General features: G+C 39.2%; 3 protein-coding genes across 8 annotated transcripts; 1 reads left to right on the plus strand and 2 right to left on the minus strand.

Moving 5' to 3' along the window:
* Positions 1 to 174: 174 nt before the first annotated feature.
* LOC135941635 (fumarate hydratase, mitochondrial-like) lies at positions 175 to 4,737 on the minus strand. 2 transcript variants are annotated; one of them, XM_065487215.1, is made up of 9 exons: positions 4,637 to 4,737; positions 2,526 to 2,651; positions 2,185 to 2,475; positions 1,976 to 2,131; positions 1,723 to 1,915; positions 809 to 1,012; positions 612 to 756; positions 410 to 557; positions 175 to 353 (listed from the first exon to the last, which is right to left on the minus strand). In XM_065487215.1, exons 1-9 carry the CDS (start codon positions 4,637 to 4,639, stop codon positions 222 to 224), a joined length of 1,398 nt encoding a protein of 465 aa, XP_065343287.1. In that variant the 5' UTR covers positions 4,640 to 4,737; the 3' UTR covers positions 175 to 221. The 2 variants fall into 2 exon arrangements, with proteins under 2 accessions (XP_065343287.1, XP_065343285.1); XM_065487213.1 differs by lacking the exon at positions 4,637 to 4,737 and adding an exon at positions 3,708 to 4,079.
* Positions 3,030 to 12,478, plus strand: LOC135941636 (acyl-CoA:lysophosphatidylglycerol acyltransferase 1-like). Of its 4 annotated transcripts, none has more exons than XM_065487216.1 (7): positions 3,030 to 3,189; positions 5,270 to 5,398; positions 7,598 to 7,824; positions 8,352 to 8,566; positions 8,619 to 8,755; positions 8,814 to 9,150; positions 10,750 to 12,478. In XM_065487216.1, the coding sequence occupies exons 1-7, from the start codon at positions 3,131 to 3,133 to the stop codon at positions 10,990 to 10,992; spliced, it is 1,347 nt and encodes a 448-aa protein (XP_065343288.1). In that variant the 5' UTR covers positions 3,030 to 3,130; the 3' UTR covers positions 10,993 to 12,478. The 4 variants fall into 4 exon arrangements, with proteins under 4 accessions (XP_065343288.1, XP_065343290.1, XP_065343289.1 ...); XM_065487218.1 differs by lacking the exon at positions 3,030 to 3,189 and adding an exon at positions 4,239 to 4,489; XM_065487217.1 differs by lacking the exon at positions 3,030 to 3,189 and adding an exon at positions 4,713 to 4,850.
* LOC135941637 (ras-related protein Rab-37-like) lies at positions 12,457 to 18,372 on the minus strand. Of its 2 annotated transcripts, XM_065487220.1 has the most exons (7): positions 18,203 to 18,372; positions 17,012 to 17,277; positions 16,783 to 16,893; positions 14,141 to 14,249; positions 13,947 to 14,057; positions 13,738 to 13,876; positions 12,457 to 13,407 (listed from the first exon to the last, which is right to left on the minus strand). In XM_065487220.1, the coding sequence occupies exons 2-7, from the start codon at positions 17,225 to 17,227 to the stop codon at positions 13,257 to 13,259; spliced, it is 837 nt and encodes a 278-aa protein (XP_065343292.1). In that variant the 5' UTR covers positions 17,228 to 17,277; positions 18,203 to 18,372; the 3' UTR covers positions 12,457 to 13,256. The 2 variants fall into 2 exon arrangements, with proteins under 2 accessions (XP_065343292.1, XP_065343293.1); XM_065487221.1 differs by lacking the exons at positions 16,783 to 16,893; positions 17,012 to 17,277; positions 18,203 to 18,372 and adding exons at positions 14,409 to 14,519; positions 14,592 to 15,353.
* Between the last annotated feature and the right edge of the window lie 1,703 nt (positions 18,373 to 20,075).

Here is a 20,075-nt window from a genome sequence, read left to right on the forward strand (position 1 = left end):
CCTGAAGTGTATGAGAAGGAGTTAAGAGTCACAGCTGGTTACAGCTGGCACACAAGTGAGATTATTGCGAGCGGTGGCATAATTTTAGTTCCTCCATTACATTCTTATTGGAAATCAGATATTTTAACTGTCATGTCAGGTGTGTGTCATGCAAAATAATTAGATAAGCTGTACTTAATATAATGTAAATTATTTATTTTATTCCATAAATTTTAACAAATTTACTTGGGACCAAGCATGTCCTCTGGTTTAACCCATTGGTTAAACTGATCTTCAGTCAGGTAGCCAAGTTTCAACGCACACTCTTTCAATGTCAGTCCCTCCTTGTGGGCGGTTTTGGCGATTTTAGCAGCCTGTTGTTAAAAACATTTCAAAAGATAAACAAAAACGTCCTAATAAAAAATACTACCTTGTCATAGCCGATATGAGGATTCAATGCAGTCACCAGCATCAGAGATTCGTGCAGTAACTTGTTAATTTGCTCGCGGTTTGCCACAATGCCGACGACACAGTTTGTAGTGAACGCATTCGCAGCATCACCAAGCAGGCGTATTGACCTGTTGCGATTGCAAATGAGATAAAAGGTGACTGAAAATAGAATAAACACAAACCTAAGAACATTGGCGACCATCATGGGTTTGAAAACATTCAGCTCAAAGTGGCCGTTGCTGCCACCGACAGTCACGGCAACATGATTCCCCATAACTTGAGCAGCAACCATTGTCATGGCTTCACATTGCGTCGGATTCACCTTACCTGCAATGTCAAATGAGATTGTGGCATTAATTTCATTTAATGTGCTGCAAACCAGGCATAATGCTGCTTCCAGGCTCGTTTTCTGGCAGGCTCAGCTCTCCAAGCCCACAACGGGGGCCGGACGCGAGGAATCTGATGTCGTTGGCGATCTTCATGAAACTGCAGGCAATAGTGTTGAGGGCGCCGGAAACTTCAACCATGGCATCGTGGCAAGCAAGAGCTTCGAATTTGTTGGGGGCGGTCACAAAAGGAAGACCTGTAATGAAGAAAATAAATTTAATGACGAATTAGAAGAGCAAAAGGCACGGGTCAAGTTGAATTAATAGCAAAAAATAACAAAATAAAAATATTCGGAAATATTAAACACAAAGGCTCACACATCATATCTTGGGAATATTTTCCAGGCTAATTGAAAGAAGTTAAAAAATAGCACTGGGTGTAAGAGACACAAACAAACACTTATTTTTTTAAATTTAAATAATTACGTCACCACTTAATGAGTGGAATATTTTGTGCTTGGGAAATTCATAAAATAAGAGAAGCCATCAATGGTAGAAATAAACCGTACTCAGGTTAAACTTTTGGTCAATGACATGCGATGACGTATTTTTTTGGTGTATTAAATCAGGATTGGGTGCAAATGAACATAATTTCAAAATTTCCTAACTAGCAGATGGGTTAAAACGTTCTTATTTCCAAAATAGTCCCTAAGAACCCACGAATGTTTTTTTATAATAATTATATTTGCGAAGAACAAATTTCTAACAAAAAATTTTACAATTTTGCTAAACATGGGCCAAATCAGTTAATCAGCAGTAGCAAAATCCTAAACATGAATTATAATTATTACAAGCATCAAAATCAAACCCCAAAGTAGTTATTTTTAAAATTTGTCTCCTTAGAAAATCATTATTGAAATCTATTGTTGGATTACAGTATATTATAGAAGTGTGATCAAAACATTACCAGTCAGTTCTGCCAGTTTATCAGCAACCTTCTCAGCAAAGCCTATTCTAGTGTTCAGGCCAGTTCCAACAGCGGTTCCGCCTGCAGCCAGCATGTACAATCTGGGAAGGCAAGCGTTCACCCTCTCGATTCCAAATTTGATTTGCTGCACGTAGCCGCTGAACTCTTGACCAAGAGTCAGAGGAGTTGCATCCTGTTTACAATTAAAATCACGTCAAACCAGCTCATGGAAGCCTGATTTGACATTTTTTACTTGGGTGTGAGTTCGGCCGATCTTGATAATATCTTTGAACTCATTGGCCTTCGCGTCCAGGGAATCGTGAAGAGCTCTGAGGCCAGGAACCAGGGTCTTGTGCAGCTCCACAGCGACAGCGACGTGCATTGCAGTAGGGAAAGTATCATTGGAGCTCTGCAAACGCGTTTCAGTTCAGGAAATGACAAGAGTACGCTGGGGAAATGTACCTGGCTCTTGTTCACGTGGTCGTTGGGGTGGACGGGAGTTTTGCTTCCAAGTTTTCCTCCCATGATTTCGATAGCCCTGTTGCTGATGACTTCGTTTGTGTTCATGTTGGTCTGGGTGCCAGAACCGGTCTGCCAAATCACAAGGGGAAAGTGGTCCTTGTACAATTTGCCGCTGATGACTTCATCTGCTGCCTGGCTGATGGCATCCGCCACCTTGGGGTCCAGACCGTAATCCTTGTTGACCAGGGCTGCTGCTTTCTTCAGCATGCCCATGGCGGTCACAACGGGCACCTGAAAATGCACTTTGAGTAAAAAAGGATTTTCTAGAACAGAGGTTTTACAGGCATTCGCTCGGTCTCGCCGCCAATGGGAAAGTTCATCACTGAACGAACTGTCTGAGCTCCATAGTATTTCTCCACCGGAACTTTCAGTTCTCCAAAGGTGTCCGCTTCAATACGGTACTTCTCCTGGAATTACAGAAAAGTTTTAGAATTTTTTGTTTTAAATTTGGTGTTTAGTAAGGTTTATTAAGTTTTTGGCAAACGACTCTAGGCTAGTTGTCACTCGCATCTTTCACTTAGTTTTAAACATGCATTTATTTCTGTGTGCAAAGATAATAGTGTCGGGGTGGTGGATGAAAGAGTTTTTTCTACAAATATGAAAAATAAATAAATTATTATAATATAATGTATTTTGTACTTTACTGAACTTTAAATATGTTAGGTGTCCAATTGAAATAATAATTAAAAGTCAAAAAGAAATAGATTATAAATAAGTCAAAGGGGGGGGGGGGGAGAAAGAAATTTTTTTCCTTAACGTAATACATTATCGACTTTGGATGGCTGTTGCAATGTTGTGCTTTGATAAGAGAGGTTGGGGCACTTATTAAATCAATTCCATTATCAAATCTTTCGTCTAAAACCGGATCCGTTCTCGGCTCATTAAGATGGATCAAGAGCAGAAGAGCGCAGGCTACCAGTCTACAGAATCATCTTTCACCGTTTAGTAAGCTTATTTTTTTAATCTTACTTGGGCCTTTGACTACAGATAAATAGTTACATAGACCTCATTTTGTTACTAAGATGATTCAGACAGATTTTAAGTGCACAGCTAAAGAGCACACATCATCACACCATACCGATAATACACCCCCACCAAAAACAGCTGGTTCTCTAAAAAAAGTTGTAGGACCGGTCAGTTTTTGAAAAACAATAATTTTTTAATGATTATAGATTAATTGAAAATAGAAATAACTTTCTGCATTATATCACAATACGCTCATAAAAACCAAAAAATACTGGAATATATACAAAAAGACAGGCACAAAAACACAAAAATTTTCCTGTAAAGTAGTGCAGATGCAAAGTGTGAAATAGTAAAAATGATATTATTATATTTTAGTACAAAGGCAATATTATGATGACTGATGTGCACCTAGTTGTAATTTAACAATGCCTTTCAACACTAAGAATATTTTAGCTAAATGACCAAACAATTCTTTAGTACAACCGAAATCAGCTCACCATAATTGCAGCACTCGTACGAAATTTACTGGCTGCCGTTTTATTGAGTGCCAGCTTGAACTGATCCGCCACTCTGCAGCCAGTCGAGATGCGGTTTGATAATAGAGCCATTGTGCCCGTATGTACAGCTTTTTCAAATGCTAATAGTATGCGTAATTGCGTCAACAGCCTCCACAATCTTGCTTTGCCCTAGTTTTCCAGCTGGAAAGACACTTGGCAAGAATAAGCCTCAAGAGCAAATTTACTCGAGAGTTGCGGTTTCCAAAAGAAAATTTTGGGAAGGGGGCGTAACAGGAGCCAGGGCGAAAAGTACGAGTTCGCGCAGGCAGCCAACAGAACAGAATAATCCTTAAATTCCGATAATTTAATTATTGAAATGGACGGCCGGAGTAATCCGGGCTGACGAAACACGGCCGTAACTTAGTTCGTCAATTACCAATGAATGCATCAATTGATAGCAAGAATTACACTGCAGCACGCGTTCAAGTGTTTCGAGCGAGATTTTCCCTCGCAGGGGCGAGTCTTAATTCGCAAGCTTCGCGCGAGTGGCGCCTCAAATACATAGGGAGGTGTGCAGTGCAGCTGCTAAAGAGGATGAGCGCGAGGTTGCGCAAACAGCACCTTTTCTTGCACTCCTTTCCACCGACAATTTAATTTGTTTATTTTCTAATTGACATTTGGATGTAACGCTGTGCTCGCCCGAGCGCCGACTGAGCTCCGAACACCGGCTCAAGTGAACAAATGAATCATTTTGAGCGCACGTGAGCCCCTACTTAAATGAGGTAATACGTGCTTGGGAAATGGTCGCGGCGGACCGGCGCTAGTATTTCGCTCCTTTTCGTGCCTGCCAATGCCAATTGCTGTTGTTATTGTGCTCGGGTCGAAAATCGTTCGCTCGCGCTGCCAGACTGAAATTAGTGCCTACTGACCATGTGTTCGGCGAATTCGATTCGGCAGGTTTAGGCAGCGTCATAGACTGCTCGCTCGGTGATTTGACAGCCTGATCTTCCGATCACCTCACCCGGCAGCTCTCGAGGCCTTCCCACCCGTTTGATTTGTTTAGCTCGGCATTTCCTCGTAGCAAGAGATGGCTCCTCAAAATTTTGAACCTCCGGATGCCTACCCGGACGAAATAACTCTTCTGTATTGACATTTTCTTTTCCTTTTGCACGAGGTGGTGGTTTTGGCGTTCAATTGTGTAATTATTGATATCTACCAATGGTTCAAAACTTTATCGGCAGGCAACCGTCCGCGTTTTTTGTGGTTTCGCGATTTGTTTTTCCCGGCGTCGTGCTCTGGACGTTTTTTTCTAATTTTCCCGTTTTTGCTTCAACGGTACGACTAACCTTTAAATCTAGAAAATTTCGAAATCTCCTAATTTCCTTGGGAGCTACAGACATTAAACAGGAACCTTTTTAGCTCAAGGTTAAACAATTTTCTTGGAATGGGCCTAAACGTCGGCTTTACCGCATAACCTTGTACGGCTATACACACACATACTAGATCGTCAATTGAAATTAATAAAATACTAATTCCATAAACGTATATTCTTTTTGTTTCAGTCTAGAAAACGAGAAACAAGATGAGGTATCAAGGAAGACAAACAAGGAGAGCCAAGGAATCTTTTTTACAGGATGTACAAATTTCATTGAAATCGTAAACCTAAATCTCACGGCTATGGACCAGATGTGGTAAATACAAATTTTCTATTATTTCTTTTAATCGGTTTTAATCTCTGTGATCGCGTGACATTTTTTTAATATTTAAATCTCTAAGTGAATAACGCTTTTGAAGTGATGAAACTTGTTTTCTTTTTAAATTTATTGCCAAGCCCAATCAATGGCTGTGGAAATATTTTTGACTGCAGTGATAAAAATATTTAACAATGTTATTATGTTACCTTGCTTCAAGCGGAATGAAGCGAAGAGCTTTATTCTTAGTTACTTTACTTGCCGCCTTGAAATTTAATTGGAATGTGTATTTTTTGGTTGCATTCTTTGGCACCAGACGTAATTTTTCCTAGTGAACACTGGTTGCTTAACCAATGCTATCACCAATAATTATACCGCAAGCGTTGCATATAAGCTCAAGCATGCAACCTTGAGAGATCCCCTCCTCTCTGTGCAACTCTTTGAACTCCATCTCTCTCGAGCCCCACACTGCATGCATCACATCATCAGCGGATTGCGTGAATTTTGATTGGGTTACGATTTACAATTCACGTATTTTTTTTTTATAGAAAATTTAGAGCGCTGGGGAGTTTGAATCGGTTTTTAAAGAGGCTTTAGTTTCGAATTTGATTTAATAAATGGGAACGTGTCGTTTTCGTCATTGATGAAAATTTTGGTGAAGCATTCTATTTTTAGGCAACGCGCTGAGCTGCTTAACTTTTCTTCAGGCTGAAATAATGTTTCCTGTGTTTGGAAGATGGAACATCTGAGGTTCTTCTTAAAAAATGATCTGCAATGAAAGCAATCGTTTTAAATCTTTGAGATCTTATCTGATTTGTAGAGTTTTGAATTGAATAGTTCGGTCAGCTTATGAGACGCTGAACTCTAAAACGTGCGATAAACGCATGCAAACGTAAGCCTTCCTGTCGTGATAAAAAAATTTATCGAGCCCCATTATCCTTCCAACAAAATACTTTAGTTCCTACAAGCCTTTCATGCTTTCACATATTCGTATAGGTTTTTTTATACTGTTATCTTAAAATGACCTTTTTTGATAGCGTTCTGAATACAACGTACGATGTCTGAGGTCGTGGGTCATAGAAGTAATAATAAATATTTATTTTACTCCCAAAACAATCTCTAAAAACGTTCACTAACAGTGATTTACTAATCTGTGTGAACTATCTTACTAAAAGTAATTATGAAATCGTAATTCTTCAAATAAAAATTTACGAAATTGGTTTTTTGCTCATTTTAGATAGTTGCTTGTAAAATTTTGAGTGGAAAAATTATATGCCACGTTCTGATACTTGATAGTGGTTGTTTCAGCTTAGAATTCTAGACTTTTCATAAATGAAAAATTATAAAAAAAAATAACATCAACCATACTTTCCTATATTTTTATAGTAGGTAACAAGAAAAGGCACTCAAGAAATTGAATAAAAATCGGCTGCTAAATTAATCCTTTTTGCAACTAAAAATATTAATTCAAATTGATGAGAAATTGTGTTTTTTCGTTTAATAACAATTAGAGATCTCGCTGCGCCGCGCCAGTCGCCGGTGAAAAATGGTCAAAAATTAAAGGGCAGGAGAGAAAAAACCGACCTTTTGGGCCGCTAAGCACTATCAAACCTCACGTTTAAAATATTGTCAGCCGCGCCAGCCGCCGGGTAAATATTCGGCTAAGTCGGTCCCGCCAGCCGCCGCTTTAAATCTTGCGGCTGAGACCTTAAAAAACGATTAAAGTGAATCGTAGAATTAACCCACGAAAGTTTTAAATGATTTAGTTTTTAAATTTAAGAAAATTAGCTTAAATAAGCATGGTACATGCTCACTTAACACTAATAATTTTCTTAATAATTAATTTTGTGTCGCTGCATTTGAAGTAAACACTTTATCGGGGTATAAACACGTCGATTGATCAATGCTAGGGGCCGCGAGCGAGTTGACCGCTTCTTGCTATTGAGTAGCCATCCTTGACACAAGTGCACTTGCATCTACAGCGCGGTGCACCGAGCCACTTTCTACTCCATGTTCTTGCATCCATTCGAGATGTGGTGCTCCCCTTTTCGAAAAAAACCGTACCTTCAGTTCGACGCAGGTGCCGGTCGGAAAATGATCAAGTACCACTTGCTGCTGCACGACGTGCTCTTAATGTAGATTTTTTCCTGACGTCTCGTTCGATTTTTCTCATCTTATCGCTCATAATCCGTGTTACAGCTGCAGCGGCTTATTGTATAGTAGTTACGTCTTCTGCAGAGGCATACTCAAGCTGATATGGGTGCTAGCCAACAACCTCTACTGTTTTCCAACCCACACCCTATGGATGCTCACACTGTTCCCGCTGAAGAAATGCAAACCGAACGTCTACTGGAAAATCGAAGGTCTCCTCTATCACTGGATGATCTCAATGGTGGGCTGCTGGAGCTGGGTGTCTGGCTACAACGGTGAGCCTCATTTTATTCCACTTTTTTAAAATAAAATTCCTCGTCACTGGAAAAAAATTATTGCTGTTAACACATTTTTTTTATATTCAAGTTTTCAAGATAATTGCAAGTCATATAATATAAAAGATTTTCGTTCCTTTTTAGTAGAGTCAACGGCCAATAAAATGAAACGAAATCTTAATTTGATACGTTGAATTGAAGCTTAAATTCTCATTTTTACCGTTTGTTGGAAAGATGATAAGGAATGTTTAAAAAAATAAAATGAAGAAAAAATCCTCTGTCGAAAATGGAAAATTTCTATTTGCTTGTACGGTTAGGAATTGAACAAATTGAAAGAGTGCTACTTATTTTCATTTCCTGATGACAAAAAAATAGAACATAGTCACCTTACACTAACAGCGAGGAATTTCGCATAATTTTCTATATTTTTTACATCATTCTTAACCATTTAATCATTTGCTATACGTTTTATTTGCATATAATTTTTCTAGTAATCCTCTTTATTAACCAAATTGAAAATATTTTAGTTGTCGAAGTTGGTGACGACGTGAGTCGGGTAATGGACCAAACGGTTTTGGTGATAGCAAACCACCAGTCAACGGCTGACGTACCTCTGATGATGGGGTGCTTTAATGCTAAGGAGGGCGTGCTGTCCAACTTGATGTGGATCATGGACAGCGTTTTTAAGTACACCAACTTTGGAATTGTGTCTTACTTCCATGATGACTTCTTCATTCTCTCTGTAAATTTCTTCTCTTGAGAAACGACTTCAAATTAATTCGATCCTGGCGCAGGGTCCTGAAAACAGGGAAAGAGGCGTCCAGCTGCTGAAGAGGCATTTAGAAAAGGTCTACAAGACACTAAACAGGAAATGGCTCATCTTGTTTCCTGAGGGAGGGTTCTTGCACAAGAGACGAGAAGCCAGCAACAGGTAAAAATGCAGATTTCAGCTCCCACCAGTTTGCCGCAATGTGTTTTTCAACTCGCAGATATCTTCAAAAGAACGCTGCGCAGATTGGCTTCTCTGAACTGAAGAACGTCACGCTGCCCCGCGTCGGCGCCATGGAGGCAATCATCGAGTCCCTTGCGCCACCCTCCATCCACTTAAACCAGACCTTCAACTCTGATGTAGAAGAAGCCCTGGACGATCTGCCCAACCGGTCCAACCACGTAATAATTCCCCCTGATGAGCCTTGCCTCAAGTATATCCTAGACATCACAATCGCCTACCCAAGCGGCAAACCCCTCAGCTTATTTGACATAGTTACTGGATGCAAGGAGCCGAGAGACACCTACTTCTTGTACAAGATCTACGAAATTAAAATGGTGAGTGTTTGACATTGCCACGCGGTGGCCCTATCAAATTTGACAAATGCGCAATCGCCTGTCAAGTCATATTAAACAATGCGGCACTTAATTTAATGCAGCCATTTGACCCTGCTGGCGACCTCACTTGTTTGCTGGCCACTTAAATTGGCAATTGGCAGTCAGTTTAATGCCTTAATATCATGCACATCACTTTAGTCAATTGATGCGGCACTCGCTGGTCAATGAATGTCGCTGATTTTTGTTTAAGTTGTTATTTATCAAATTTGCATCCGCCACTTAACGCCTGGGGAGCCAGATTTGACCCGAAGTTCAGTACTAGAAATATTGAATTTGTTTGTCTTTTTTTTAACCTCTGCTCAGCACATCCCGTTGGCTATGAGCTCATAACATTGCTGAGCGTATAAAATGGGGCCCAAGTGGCCGCAGAGGATCTTGGACCCAATGTGATCATATTTTTGCCTCCCCGCACTGATTGAAACGCTAGAAATTTGTCCCTAAAGCCGCTGGAAAGGTGCTAAAACCAGCAAGTGGTGAATCCTCCCTGCCCAACGAACTATTTGAGCATTTCGAGTTACCAATTTAACCACTCTGTGCCATCTCTGACATTGGGCAGCCAGTATTAGATCCCCTAACTGCTAAAATATCTGCCACTGCTTTGACACTCCTACTCCTGACGTTTCAAATTTTAGTAGTCAAGGACGGTACTGCGATTTTACAAATTAAAATCAGACTCCCCGCAGACCAGAGGCCAGACTGCTTTCTTGCTTATCAAAGAAGGATGTCTACAAAAATCCATGTAAAATCACGCGTACAAAGTGCGGATTTTTTCCAAATATCATCAGTTAACGCCTTATCAAAATGTCACTTTAGTAGCAATCTTTGCATTAAATTATCACTTTAAGGTCAACCACTTGTGCCTGCTTTTTTTAAGTGGCTGTGATTACATTCAAAATCGAATTACCAATATCAAGTGGATCAGCTGACTGAGTCATTTCACTTATTTGTAAAATTCTGACTACTTGAGGAAACCACTGTGCTATAACAGAATTCTAATAGTATGCTCTTTTGAGATTGTCAAACGAAGTCATTACCAAATTAAATTCGTATTAATGAACTAAATTTCAGGGTTCCGAATTTTCCCCACCCGATTTTAACGGACCCAGGATTTTTCGTTTTTTTTTTCAGGACAAAATTTCTAATGAAACCCACAATTTTACCCGAGGCTCCAATATTTTCAGTATAGAAAATAAAAAAGCGGAAAAACTAATAAAAATTTCAATTTTGCTTTTTTTAACGGTAAAAAATAATGTTGTATTTTTGGGCAATGCAAACTGGCAAGCCCTGAAGTATAGGGAATGAGTTTCTTCGTTTCTTAAAATAAAGCAGTGAATAGCAAATCCTCTTAAAATCCAAATTACCCCCCAATAAAACCCAGGTGGGTTGGGCATAATGAAAAAAACCGGGTTTTCGGAACCCTGCTAAATTTTAATCACTGATAGTTTTCATTATATTTATCTGGAAATTTAACTCTTGTAGAAGTGGTAGCGTATTTGGTTAATAGATAGTGTTTTCATGTGTATCCTTTAATTGTTGCAGATTCCTTCAGATCCAGAGGGAATGAAACAGTGGTTGTACGATTTATTCAAGCAAAAAGATGACATTTTGCAACATTTCTACACGACCGGCAAATTCCCAATTGAAGTGGGCGACGGTACGTTGTTGAGAAGGCCAGTGCAGCAAGATAACTTGAAGTTTGTCATCCTGCATTGCACGTTCATTGTGTCCACCTACATGCACTACTGCATTTTTTCATATTTGTATTCGCTGCTCTGGTATTAACCAATCCAACCGAATCCTTGCCTCGATGAAGATTCAGCTTTAATAACCGAGAGATTTACTTCGTTCTTAATCATTGTTCCCGTGCAATCCGCGACCTGCCGCGGCGAAAAACGCATGTTAACCGTTCATTGCCACAAATCAAACGTGGCTCACCCAAAACTCTGCTTTCGTTATTAAGTATTCTGCAAATCTTATTGCCAAAGCTTCTGTGACATGTGCAATTTTTCCTGAACGCTGGCATTTTAAGCCGAACACGCCATTTTGTAAAGTACATCAGTTGATATCATACTACTTGTTTCAAATTTTGTCGAGGTTCACACTGAAATAGCAACTAAAGCGCTTTTTAGACACTGGACTGAATTTACTTAACATGGGGAGGAGGCAGTTAGTAAATCGATAATGGCTAAACGGAAGTGCTGACATGTAAATACGAGAAAAAAGCAAAACAAATTCACAACCTGGTCACTATCCGAAATTAGAAACAGCAGGCTGTTGTACATTGTACATATTGTACAAAAATTCTAATTTATTTTTCTTTTATACCTCTCAATCATTCCATGTCCATGGTATTCAACTAAAGAATAAGATCTTTCCTTTGACAAGAGTGCGAGTGGTGTGTGTCTTCGAACATGGACTTTGCGTCGTAGCATTTAACTAGTGTATGTACATTTGAAAACGGAACAGCCGAAACTGTGTAAACCATCTCCCCCCGACATTGAATAGCGGTTGTGCAAAGTTTGGCAGAGAGCAACTTCATTTCAAACCTGGCGTTGATATGTGACGATATGAAACAAGTTGAACACACTCCTCTCATCAGGGGCAAGAAACTAATTGTTATGTACTGTAGGGAACCAAATGGCAGGCCCCCATCAAGAGGCACTGCGAATGTTAAATATTAAAATAGTGATCCATTATCTTCTTGAGATGAAATTAACGTTGTCCCGAATTCAGCTAAATTGAAAGGTTGCCTTACGAATTATTGAGTTTTTCGAGCCAAAAATTTTAACGCTCTGGGCATATCGATGAATTTTAAACAAACCTAATTTCTTGTTTTTGGTAACCTAGCGTGTCGTCTTTTGATTTCATAATTATTTATTGCGGCATAATTTTCAGTCAACAGTCATGACACTATTAGCTCTTTATGCGGCCTCTTATCATTTCAATTTTCAATTGGTTGGTTGTTTTAGTCCGATTGAAAATACAAATCATTTTGTCTAGTCTTCTTTGCCTTTTCTCCCCTAGTGAGCCATTTTTTCATTTTAAATACTTATTAAGGTAAAAAGACTATGATTTTCATAGATGATTAATTCCCATGCTTTATCGTTTTCTAATTAAGCATTATTTACTCCACAACTCACTCAGCGCTGCTTGTAACAAACGATAAAATGTATCTCTTAATTTACAATCAAAAAACTGTGCACAAATGGTAGTTTGGTGAATGCGGAAATAAAATTGCAGTAAAAATATACGCTCAATGAGATTTCAATTAATGCATTTTATTTGCTAGGGTAGAGAGCTATGGCCTTCGCTTCTCCCTTCAATATCCGACAAATGGTTACGAACACTCAGACATCCTCCAATGAATTAAATAGTGGTGAACATAATATTTTTTTTAGACAAAAACATGATAATTTCTTGGAAGCTTAATCACAAATACAATGTCATTGAGTTTGCCTTGTTTTAAATGGAATTTTAAAATTTAAAATTTCAGGGTTTGAAAAATAAAACGAAATCGGATTTGAAGATATATGCGCTTAATTGATAATTTTATTTAATTTGTAAAAACCAAATATAAAATCAAGGTGAGAGCCCAGTTCATAGAGGTCTGATGCTGGGAAATTATTCACGACTTAATTGGCTATGGAGAACAATGCGCTTGCGCTACAGCCTGCGAGATTAACGTTTTTGGATAAATAGTATCTAGCGCGTTAACCTGCTTTTTAAGGCAAACCGCATTGTCATTTTAAATTTATTGCCTACAAACTCTTAAATTAATTAAATTAATCTAATATCTAAGGCGCTTAAATCATTGAAAGTGTTCCAACGCGAATCAGATTCGATTGGCACGGTGATTAGACAATTATATACATTTTAATGATTTTGATATTTAGACATCACGGAAATGCTGATATATGCGCGTATTGATTTGTGACAACCTCGGTGACATCTTAGTGCGAACGAACTTACTATTACATTATGGTCAGAGAAGGCAAAATATTGACACGCCGGAGACGACTGCACACAAGGAAACATCAGGAACAAATCTAAATGTTGCAATTCATGCAGGCCGACGACTGCGTCGAGGTATCCGTCACCTTTTGCGAATGCTCCTTAATGTACTCGTGAATAATAAAGGGGGCGCCCCCGTATTCCTTTCTGCTCTCAGGGCTAGAGGTACTCCTTGCTAACAATCCTCTGTAACGAGAACATGATGGGAATGCATAATTAAAAGTCTTATCGATCACGGTCTTTTTTCTTTGGCCAAAGTGGATAAATTTTTTAATTTATATTTTATTCAAAAATCCATAAATTCATGTGGATAGATGCCTATGATGGCAGAAGCACGCGAAGTGATCATAATTTATAAGCTTATATTTGTTAAAAATAATAATTTAACAGGCCTTTTAAATTTTATAATTTACAATATGAATACTTAAAATACGATATTTAACAGAAACATGGAAGCTATAGTCTAGCATTATTTCACAAACAAAACTTTCTTCCATTTGATTTCATTTGAATTACCTTGCGACTGCGGTGAAGGCCAAGTCGACATTCAGTCCTGATTTGGCTGAGGTTTCAAGGAAGATGACATTGTATTCACGAGCCAGCCGCTCTCCCTCTTCCCTCCTGATTTTCCTGTTCTCGCAGTCAGCCTTGTTTCCTGCAACACGCAACACCACCTCAGGAGTAATTTAATTCGCCGCCGCTCGCGTGTTATCATCGTCTCGTACCCAAAAGCAAAATAACGACGTCGTCTTGTGCGTACTCTCGAATTTCGCCGAGCCAAGCCCTAATATTGTCAAAGCTTGTTTTGTTTGTGACATCGTACAGCAGCAGCAGGGCTGAACAAAGAGAAGACGTGAGTAGGGAGAGAAGAGGAGGCTCCAACAAATAATTGTGTTTATATAAATATGTATATATTTACCGTGAGCATCTCTATAATAGGCATGGGTTACGCTGCGGAAACGCTCCTGGCCTGCCGTGTCCCAAATTTGCAGCTTCACCATTTCCTCATCCACCGTGACTATTTTGCTCTGCAAATGACACATGCACGTTTCAGAGTGGAGGCTTTTTAAATGAACACACTATATAACATGACGCCTGCACGACACGAATTATGCAACCAGCAACGTAAGCACGACACGCAGGTGGCCTATCAACAGAAACAGCAGGCGCTCTCGGCGGTCTCTCACCCGAAAGTCGACCCCGACGGTGGAAATATAGCAGCCGTAAAGGAATCGGCCGTCTTGGAAGCGAACGAGCAGACACGTTTTGCCGACTCCGCAGTCGCCCAAGAGAAGCACCTCCGGAAACGAGAGAAATCATTTGGGACCGTTTAGACGCCGGACGTGCTGGGAATTAGTATTAAAAAAAACCTTTGCGGTGACGGAGCATTGCGGCAACCCGACCAGAATGCCGCTCTGCTGTCCAGGCGCTTTTTCGGCCGGACTGCTGCGCACGGAACCCGACCTCGGACTTCTTTGCAACGGACTCAACGGCTCCATTCTTTCTCTCTGTCTGTCTCGCGATCAGCCCAATTCACTGCAGTTTCAAAACTAATTAACTTTCGAGATCGTACGTCTCTTTTTCTATAGCAAGCAAAGTGGTTGCTTTTGATTGATTGCCGATCGAGTCTCACAGTGAAAATGTGTGTCAAAGCGAGAGCAGCAGGGAACAAAGGTAAGCCGCGAATGCTGTTGGACTGTGCTGTTGTGCCGACCGACTATATAGAGAGGGTGGAACAAACGAGCACCTGTCTGGAAATGATTGGGCCTAAAAATAAACTGAGGACCACCGCGCTCTCGCACTGGGAGCGCCTGCGTCTCCTGAAGGTCACCATAGCAACAGGTAGACCGATCGCGCGATATGATTTGTGCAAATCGTCGTGCGCTAATCAATTATTAACATATCGCACGCACCCGTCGATAAACTCACTGCTCGTGGTGCGTAAGAGAGTTCTTTCCACCGTGAAATTAGCTTTTTCCCTTGCTAAAACCCCCTCGACCGATAATTTTTTTGAGCGCGTGTGTGCGTACGTCATCAACCCAACGTGACCTGGGAGATAATTGCTGCGTAACTCCTGCAATTGGCAGCTGATAATTAGAGATCTGTTGATGAATATGAGTGTTTTTTTTATTTTTCTTCCATAGAGTGGAATTTTTGTTGATAATTAATAATCAAGAGGTTTAGGTTAAGTGGGATAATTGGAATATGTTGGAATTTCACGAAATTCTGTACCAATTTTGTCGTTATTGTTGATAGAAAAAGAAATAACAGCCAGCAATCATACAGGATATTTCAATTTTAAGATTTAAAGATTGTGTTTTTTGGCCTTTTGAAGTGATGAAGGATAAAAATAGATCTATTGATGGTGAAAATATTGTCAGATCAAGACAGATAGCAATTTCAACAGCAGCAATAGTAAATTTTTGTTTGCGTTTCCGAGCTTATGAGTTTTGAGTTGATTTTTCCGTCCTATAAATTAGGGGTTGGTAAATACCTATATTTTTGAATTATACATATAATTCCAGGGTTCGTAAAGATATGCTGTTAATTTTCATTTGCAAAGCTCAGAAAAAAATCACAGTTTGACATATATAATTCACAAGTATACCAATTAAATCAAATCCTTTCAACAATAAAACAGGTTAAGAATTTTTTAAATGCTGAATAAATTCCCCAGTTAAAGGGTTAAATGTTTTCTCCATTTGTTTCAATATCTTTAAAAAACATTATTTATCCTTCTAAAGGTATTTATTATTTCATAATAACTCCCACGTGAGCGGATAAATTTGGATATTTTCTTCAATTTAATTTGCCGCTTTGGCACCTTTGAAAATACGAGGCCATAGAGAATCTTTCAGGACGAACGCTGCGAGGCAACAGCGTGGCAATCCCCGCCTCCAGCCGCCTTTTCTTACATCAGGGTATATGCAAGCCCTGGAACGATCTGCCACCGATTTTTAAAGATTGCGACGCATCAAAATTTTCATCCCTGTGCGAGCAGTTTTTGTGTTGTAATTTTTAAAGTGTTTGCGATGTAATTTTAATTTATTAACTATTCCACAGTATACGTGACAACGTTGAATCAACTTTTTTTCGCGCGTCCATGCAGATCCTGCTTGTACTTGTAATTTTTATGCCTTTCATGCAGAGAATTCGCCAATTTTGCAATGCGAAAAATGCACCACTGGGTTTCGCGCAAAAAACCAGTTGGAAAAACCACCAGTTTTGGGTTTTCCACATTTTTCCGAATTTGACCTAGCTAAGGTCACATTTCGCGCCACACAAGTCATAAATTTTGGAAAATCACGATGAATGTTGCAATTTTTCTTCAATAAAAATGCATATATGTTTCGGAAAAGTGCGCGAAAAAACATTTTTTTGCAATGCAGTGTTTTTTTTCGGAAAAATGCTGGTTTTTGCTAACCCTGCTTTAATATTTATGTAATTCTATGATTCTATTTTCTGATTGTACTATAAATATAAATCATGAGCAACAAACACCAATATTTCAACTTGAAAAAAGTAATTTGAATTAAAAATCCAAATTAAAAATAATCATACCGTAAATCCAATCCCGACTGTTGCCGAAAAGGTACCAGCCTTGAACATTCCTGTGTCAAACTGCACGAGCAGGGACGTCTTCCCTACGCCGCTATCTCCCAGCAGTATTGTCTGAAGCATTATAAAAGCAGACAAATTTGAGACTGGCAAATATAACAATAAAAATATTACAAACAATTAGAGGAGCGTTAGTTTGCCTTTTAGTCAGGACAAGCAAAAAGAGGCTCACCTTGTGCACAGGTGCGTGGTGTGCGGCCGCTGCGGCTGACGTGGGGATGAAGGCCTCGGTGGGGACGACGTAGCCCCGGTAGCCCGTGGGCGAGGGCACCCGGTCCGAGGTGCCGATGGGGGCGTTAAGGTAGCCCACAGGGGTCGGCGGCTCCTCTTCGTCCGGCGACTCGAAGACGTCGTCGCTGAAGTTGTCCGCGTCCAAAGTCGACGCCATGCGGTCAGCCTTTCCTACGCGGTCGGTCAGCTCATCCCCATCGGCGGCCGCTGCGATTTAATAAGGTGCGCGGAAAGTAAAATTCCGTTTTTATAGCTCGCGATAATAAAATACGGAGATAAAATTGGGCTCTCTGATGATATATTGAGCTCCAAATGTGCGATTTAAAATCTAAGGTGGCAAACAATAATTTTTCATTGCTCGTGTAACGTGTGTAACCCGCGGTAATATCGGCGTTTATTGCTGGGGGTACAAATAAGTTATATGTTGGATAGTAAAAAATTGCTCCATCAGCTAAAAATGAATAGACTTTATGTATGAACCAAACATAAATATAGGTACTCCTAATAAAATAAGTACAGATAGTGTGTTTTCTTCCTCTGAAATTTTAAATATTTAAAAGGCGCACATCCCACGCACTAGACAGCAGTAGTTTTGGTAGTCTCAACCCACCTAAAGGTCTAAAAGTTACTTTATTTTTTAAATGCTTAACAATTAACGAAACAATAATATTTCAACAGGAAATAACTGGCAAAATATTTAATAAATCTAGATGATAAATAAAAAAGCAATTGCTTTTATCTAGCTGTAATTTTACTGCTCAAAACCCACAAAAATTTCCAAAGGAACATTTTTAAGCAGTGCAAAATATTAAAATTTAACTCGAATTCAAATTCAGGACACGTAAGATGATTTGCATGACATCCGCACAGGGTGTGGCGCTTATTTTCAGCGACTAAATGAGTGAATGAATTTAATGCACCTGCGTTATTGCGTGTGCGAGTACAGAGAGAGTAAACATACTCTCCATTCATTGATCTCGACGTTGGCTTTTGCAGCAGCAGAGAGAGCAAATCGAAAGAGAGGCAAGAAGAGGAAAAGCAGCAAAAATAAATCTATTCATTCGGCGGCTGAATATATATGTACAAAAAGCAAATATAGAACACGAGAGAAGAAGAAAGGTGAGAGACAGACCTTGCAGTGAGAAATTTTGATTATTCGGCGTTATTGTCAGCAGGTGGCATTATTTTCAACAGGGAGTTGCTAGAGAGACAGAGGGAGAGTGTGTTTTGCTCGGCGGTCAAACCGAACCATCCGCGAGTATATTGCCAGCCAACGGTCTATGCTATGCCTCGTACTCTTCCTCAGTGCCGAGATGGCGTGCGCGAATTTCGATCGATATTTCACTGATGACGCTCGAAAAGTTGGCCCGCGCGAGATCTTTGCTTGCACAACATTCCCATAAAGGAAAGCAAGCAGTTTGACACACACACTGCACACAAATTATGCGTTCATTTAAAGAGGATACTGAAATATCCTGGAAAATGCTTGTTGCAAATGCATGGAATCACTCTTTTAGGATCTATTAAGAATAAGTACTTTAAATTTTGTTATAAAAGTGGCTGCAAAGTTAGCATGCTTCTCAAATGGTGACAAGGCTGTATCCTTATTTGAAATCCTATTTTATTTCACAACAAAGAAAGGTTTCATACGAAAAGTTGTTTATCGATGAACTGCTATTGCATCCAACAACTCAAAGAGTTTTAAACTGTAACCTGTATCGATCCACTTTAAAATGAGATCCTGAGTCTGATGTTACATTGATGAATCAAACAAACATTTTGCGCGTGTTTTTTACAATATTTAAAATTGTCTGATTGTTTGTATCGTTTTTCAAGCACCAAAACTGATTATAAGGATGATTGCATGAGAGACGAGGTGAAAATTGATGAACCAAGAGAAAGCAGACAGACTAATGTCCTGACCTCGAAACAATAAAGAGTGCATAACGTCATGATCTCATGAATTAAATATGATAATACACAAAAATAAGAACAGTGGAATAAGGTCGTATATTTTATGAAGTGTCAAAAGTAAATCAATATATTTTGTCCTGGAAAAATATGAAAAATAGCAACACATAGGAGGGTTAAAAGGCTAAAGGGGATTTTATAAATGCTACTCGTCTGATTAGAATTATAAAAGAACGGCTAGTTGTAAGAATTTAATTTTGAAAATAAAACATATCCCGCAAGTTCTATTACTTCAAAGCCTTTATTTGATCTCTCAGGCTTCCTCAGCAGTGCTTTTCTTGTAAACAAAATACATAATGCAACTGCTTTTTTATAATATATTATTAAAAATTGGGAAAATTATGCCTATAAATTTAATTTCATCGGTGAATTCTGACCTCATTGAAGGAAGTCTTTCTTTGTTCAAACAGATAAACGCGTACACATGTTTTCGACAGAAAAAAAAGGAATTTATTGATGTCTACTTAGCATAATCAGCGAGATAGTGATAATGAATATAGTCCTAGCTGTGATTGCAAATATACCGAGATTATTAGCAAACCAATTTCTAACATCTCCTATTTGTTGAAAAGTCGGGAAAAAATAACTTAAATTTGCCTAAAGACACGAGAGCAACGTGACACGACGAGAATTAGATACATACCAGAATAAAGATAAAAAAGATCACTTAATTCTGTTTCGTGCGCTGGATTGATTTGGATGGGCTTCTTTCAGATTGAGATTTTTAAGGAGAAGATAATCTTGCATGCTCTAGTACTGGCCAGAGTGGCCAGCCACTGATACGCCCTGTTATCGTAATAAAAATATTAATTTTGACTTTTGTTGGACTCTAAAGAGTCTAGTAAAATATTAATTTTTACGCAACGGCTTCTTTGCCTGAAAAATGTTGATTAAAGGTATACAGATTCACTTTTATTCTATCCATTTCCTAAATGCAGGTATTTTTGTTTTTCAATTCTCGACTGTCCCTGAAAGAACGATTTTTTTCCTACCAACAGTGCCCCTGCCCCACATTAGTCGATCAAAACCATTTC

This window comes from Cloeon dipterum, chromosome 4 (assembly GCF_949628265.1).
Source record: "Cloeon dipterum chromosome 4, ieCloDipt1.1, whole genome shotgun sequence".
In the NCBI taxonomy this organism is placed as follows: Eukaryota; Metazoa; Arthropoda; class Insecta; order Ephemeroptera; family Baetidae; genus Cloeon; species Cloeon dipterum.

Coding starts and splice junctions, on each gene's coding strand:
- LOC135941637 (XM_065487220.1), bottom strand. CDS start 17,227: ATGGCGTCGACTTTGGACGCGGACAACTTCAGCGACGACGTCTTCGAG. Junction 16,894..17,011: donor ACCACGCACCTGTGCACAAG/GTGAGCCTCTTT, acceptor ATAATGCTTCAG/ACAATACTGCTGGGAGATAG. Junction 14,250..16,782: donor CAGTCGGGATTGGATTTACG/GTATGATTATTT, acceptor TGTCATTTGCAG/AGCAAAATAGTCACGGTGGA.
- LOC135941635 (XM_065487213.1), bottom strand. CDS start 3,818: ATGGCTCTATTATCAAACCGCATCTCGACTGGCTGCAGAGTGGCGGAT. Junction 2,132..2,184: donor ACCACGTGAACAAGAGCCAG/GTACATTTCCCC, acceptor ACGCGTTTGCAG/AGCTCCAATGATACTTTCCC. Junction 757..808: donor TGGAAGCAGCATTATGCCTG/GTTTGCAGCACA, acceptor TTGACATTGCAG/GTAAGGTGAATCCGACGCAA.
- LOC135941636 (XM_065487216.1), top strand. CDS start 3,131: ATGGATCAAGAGCAGAAGAGCGCAGGCTACCAGTCTACAGAATCATCT. Junction 8,756..8,813: donor AGACGAGAAGCCAGCAACAG/GTAAAAATGCAG, acceptor TTCAACTCGCAG/ATATCTTCAAAAGAACGCTG. Junction 9,151..10,749: donor AGATCTACGAAATTAAAATG/GTGAGTGTTTGA, acceptor TAATTGTTGCAG/ATTCCTTCAGATCCAGAGGG.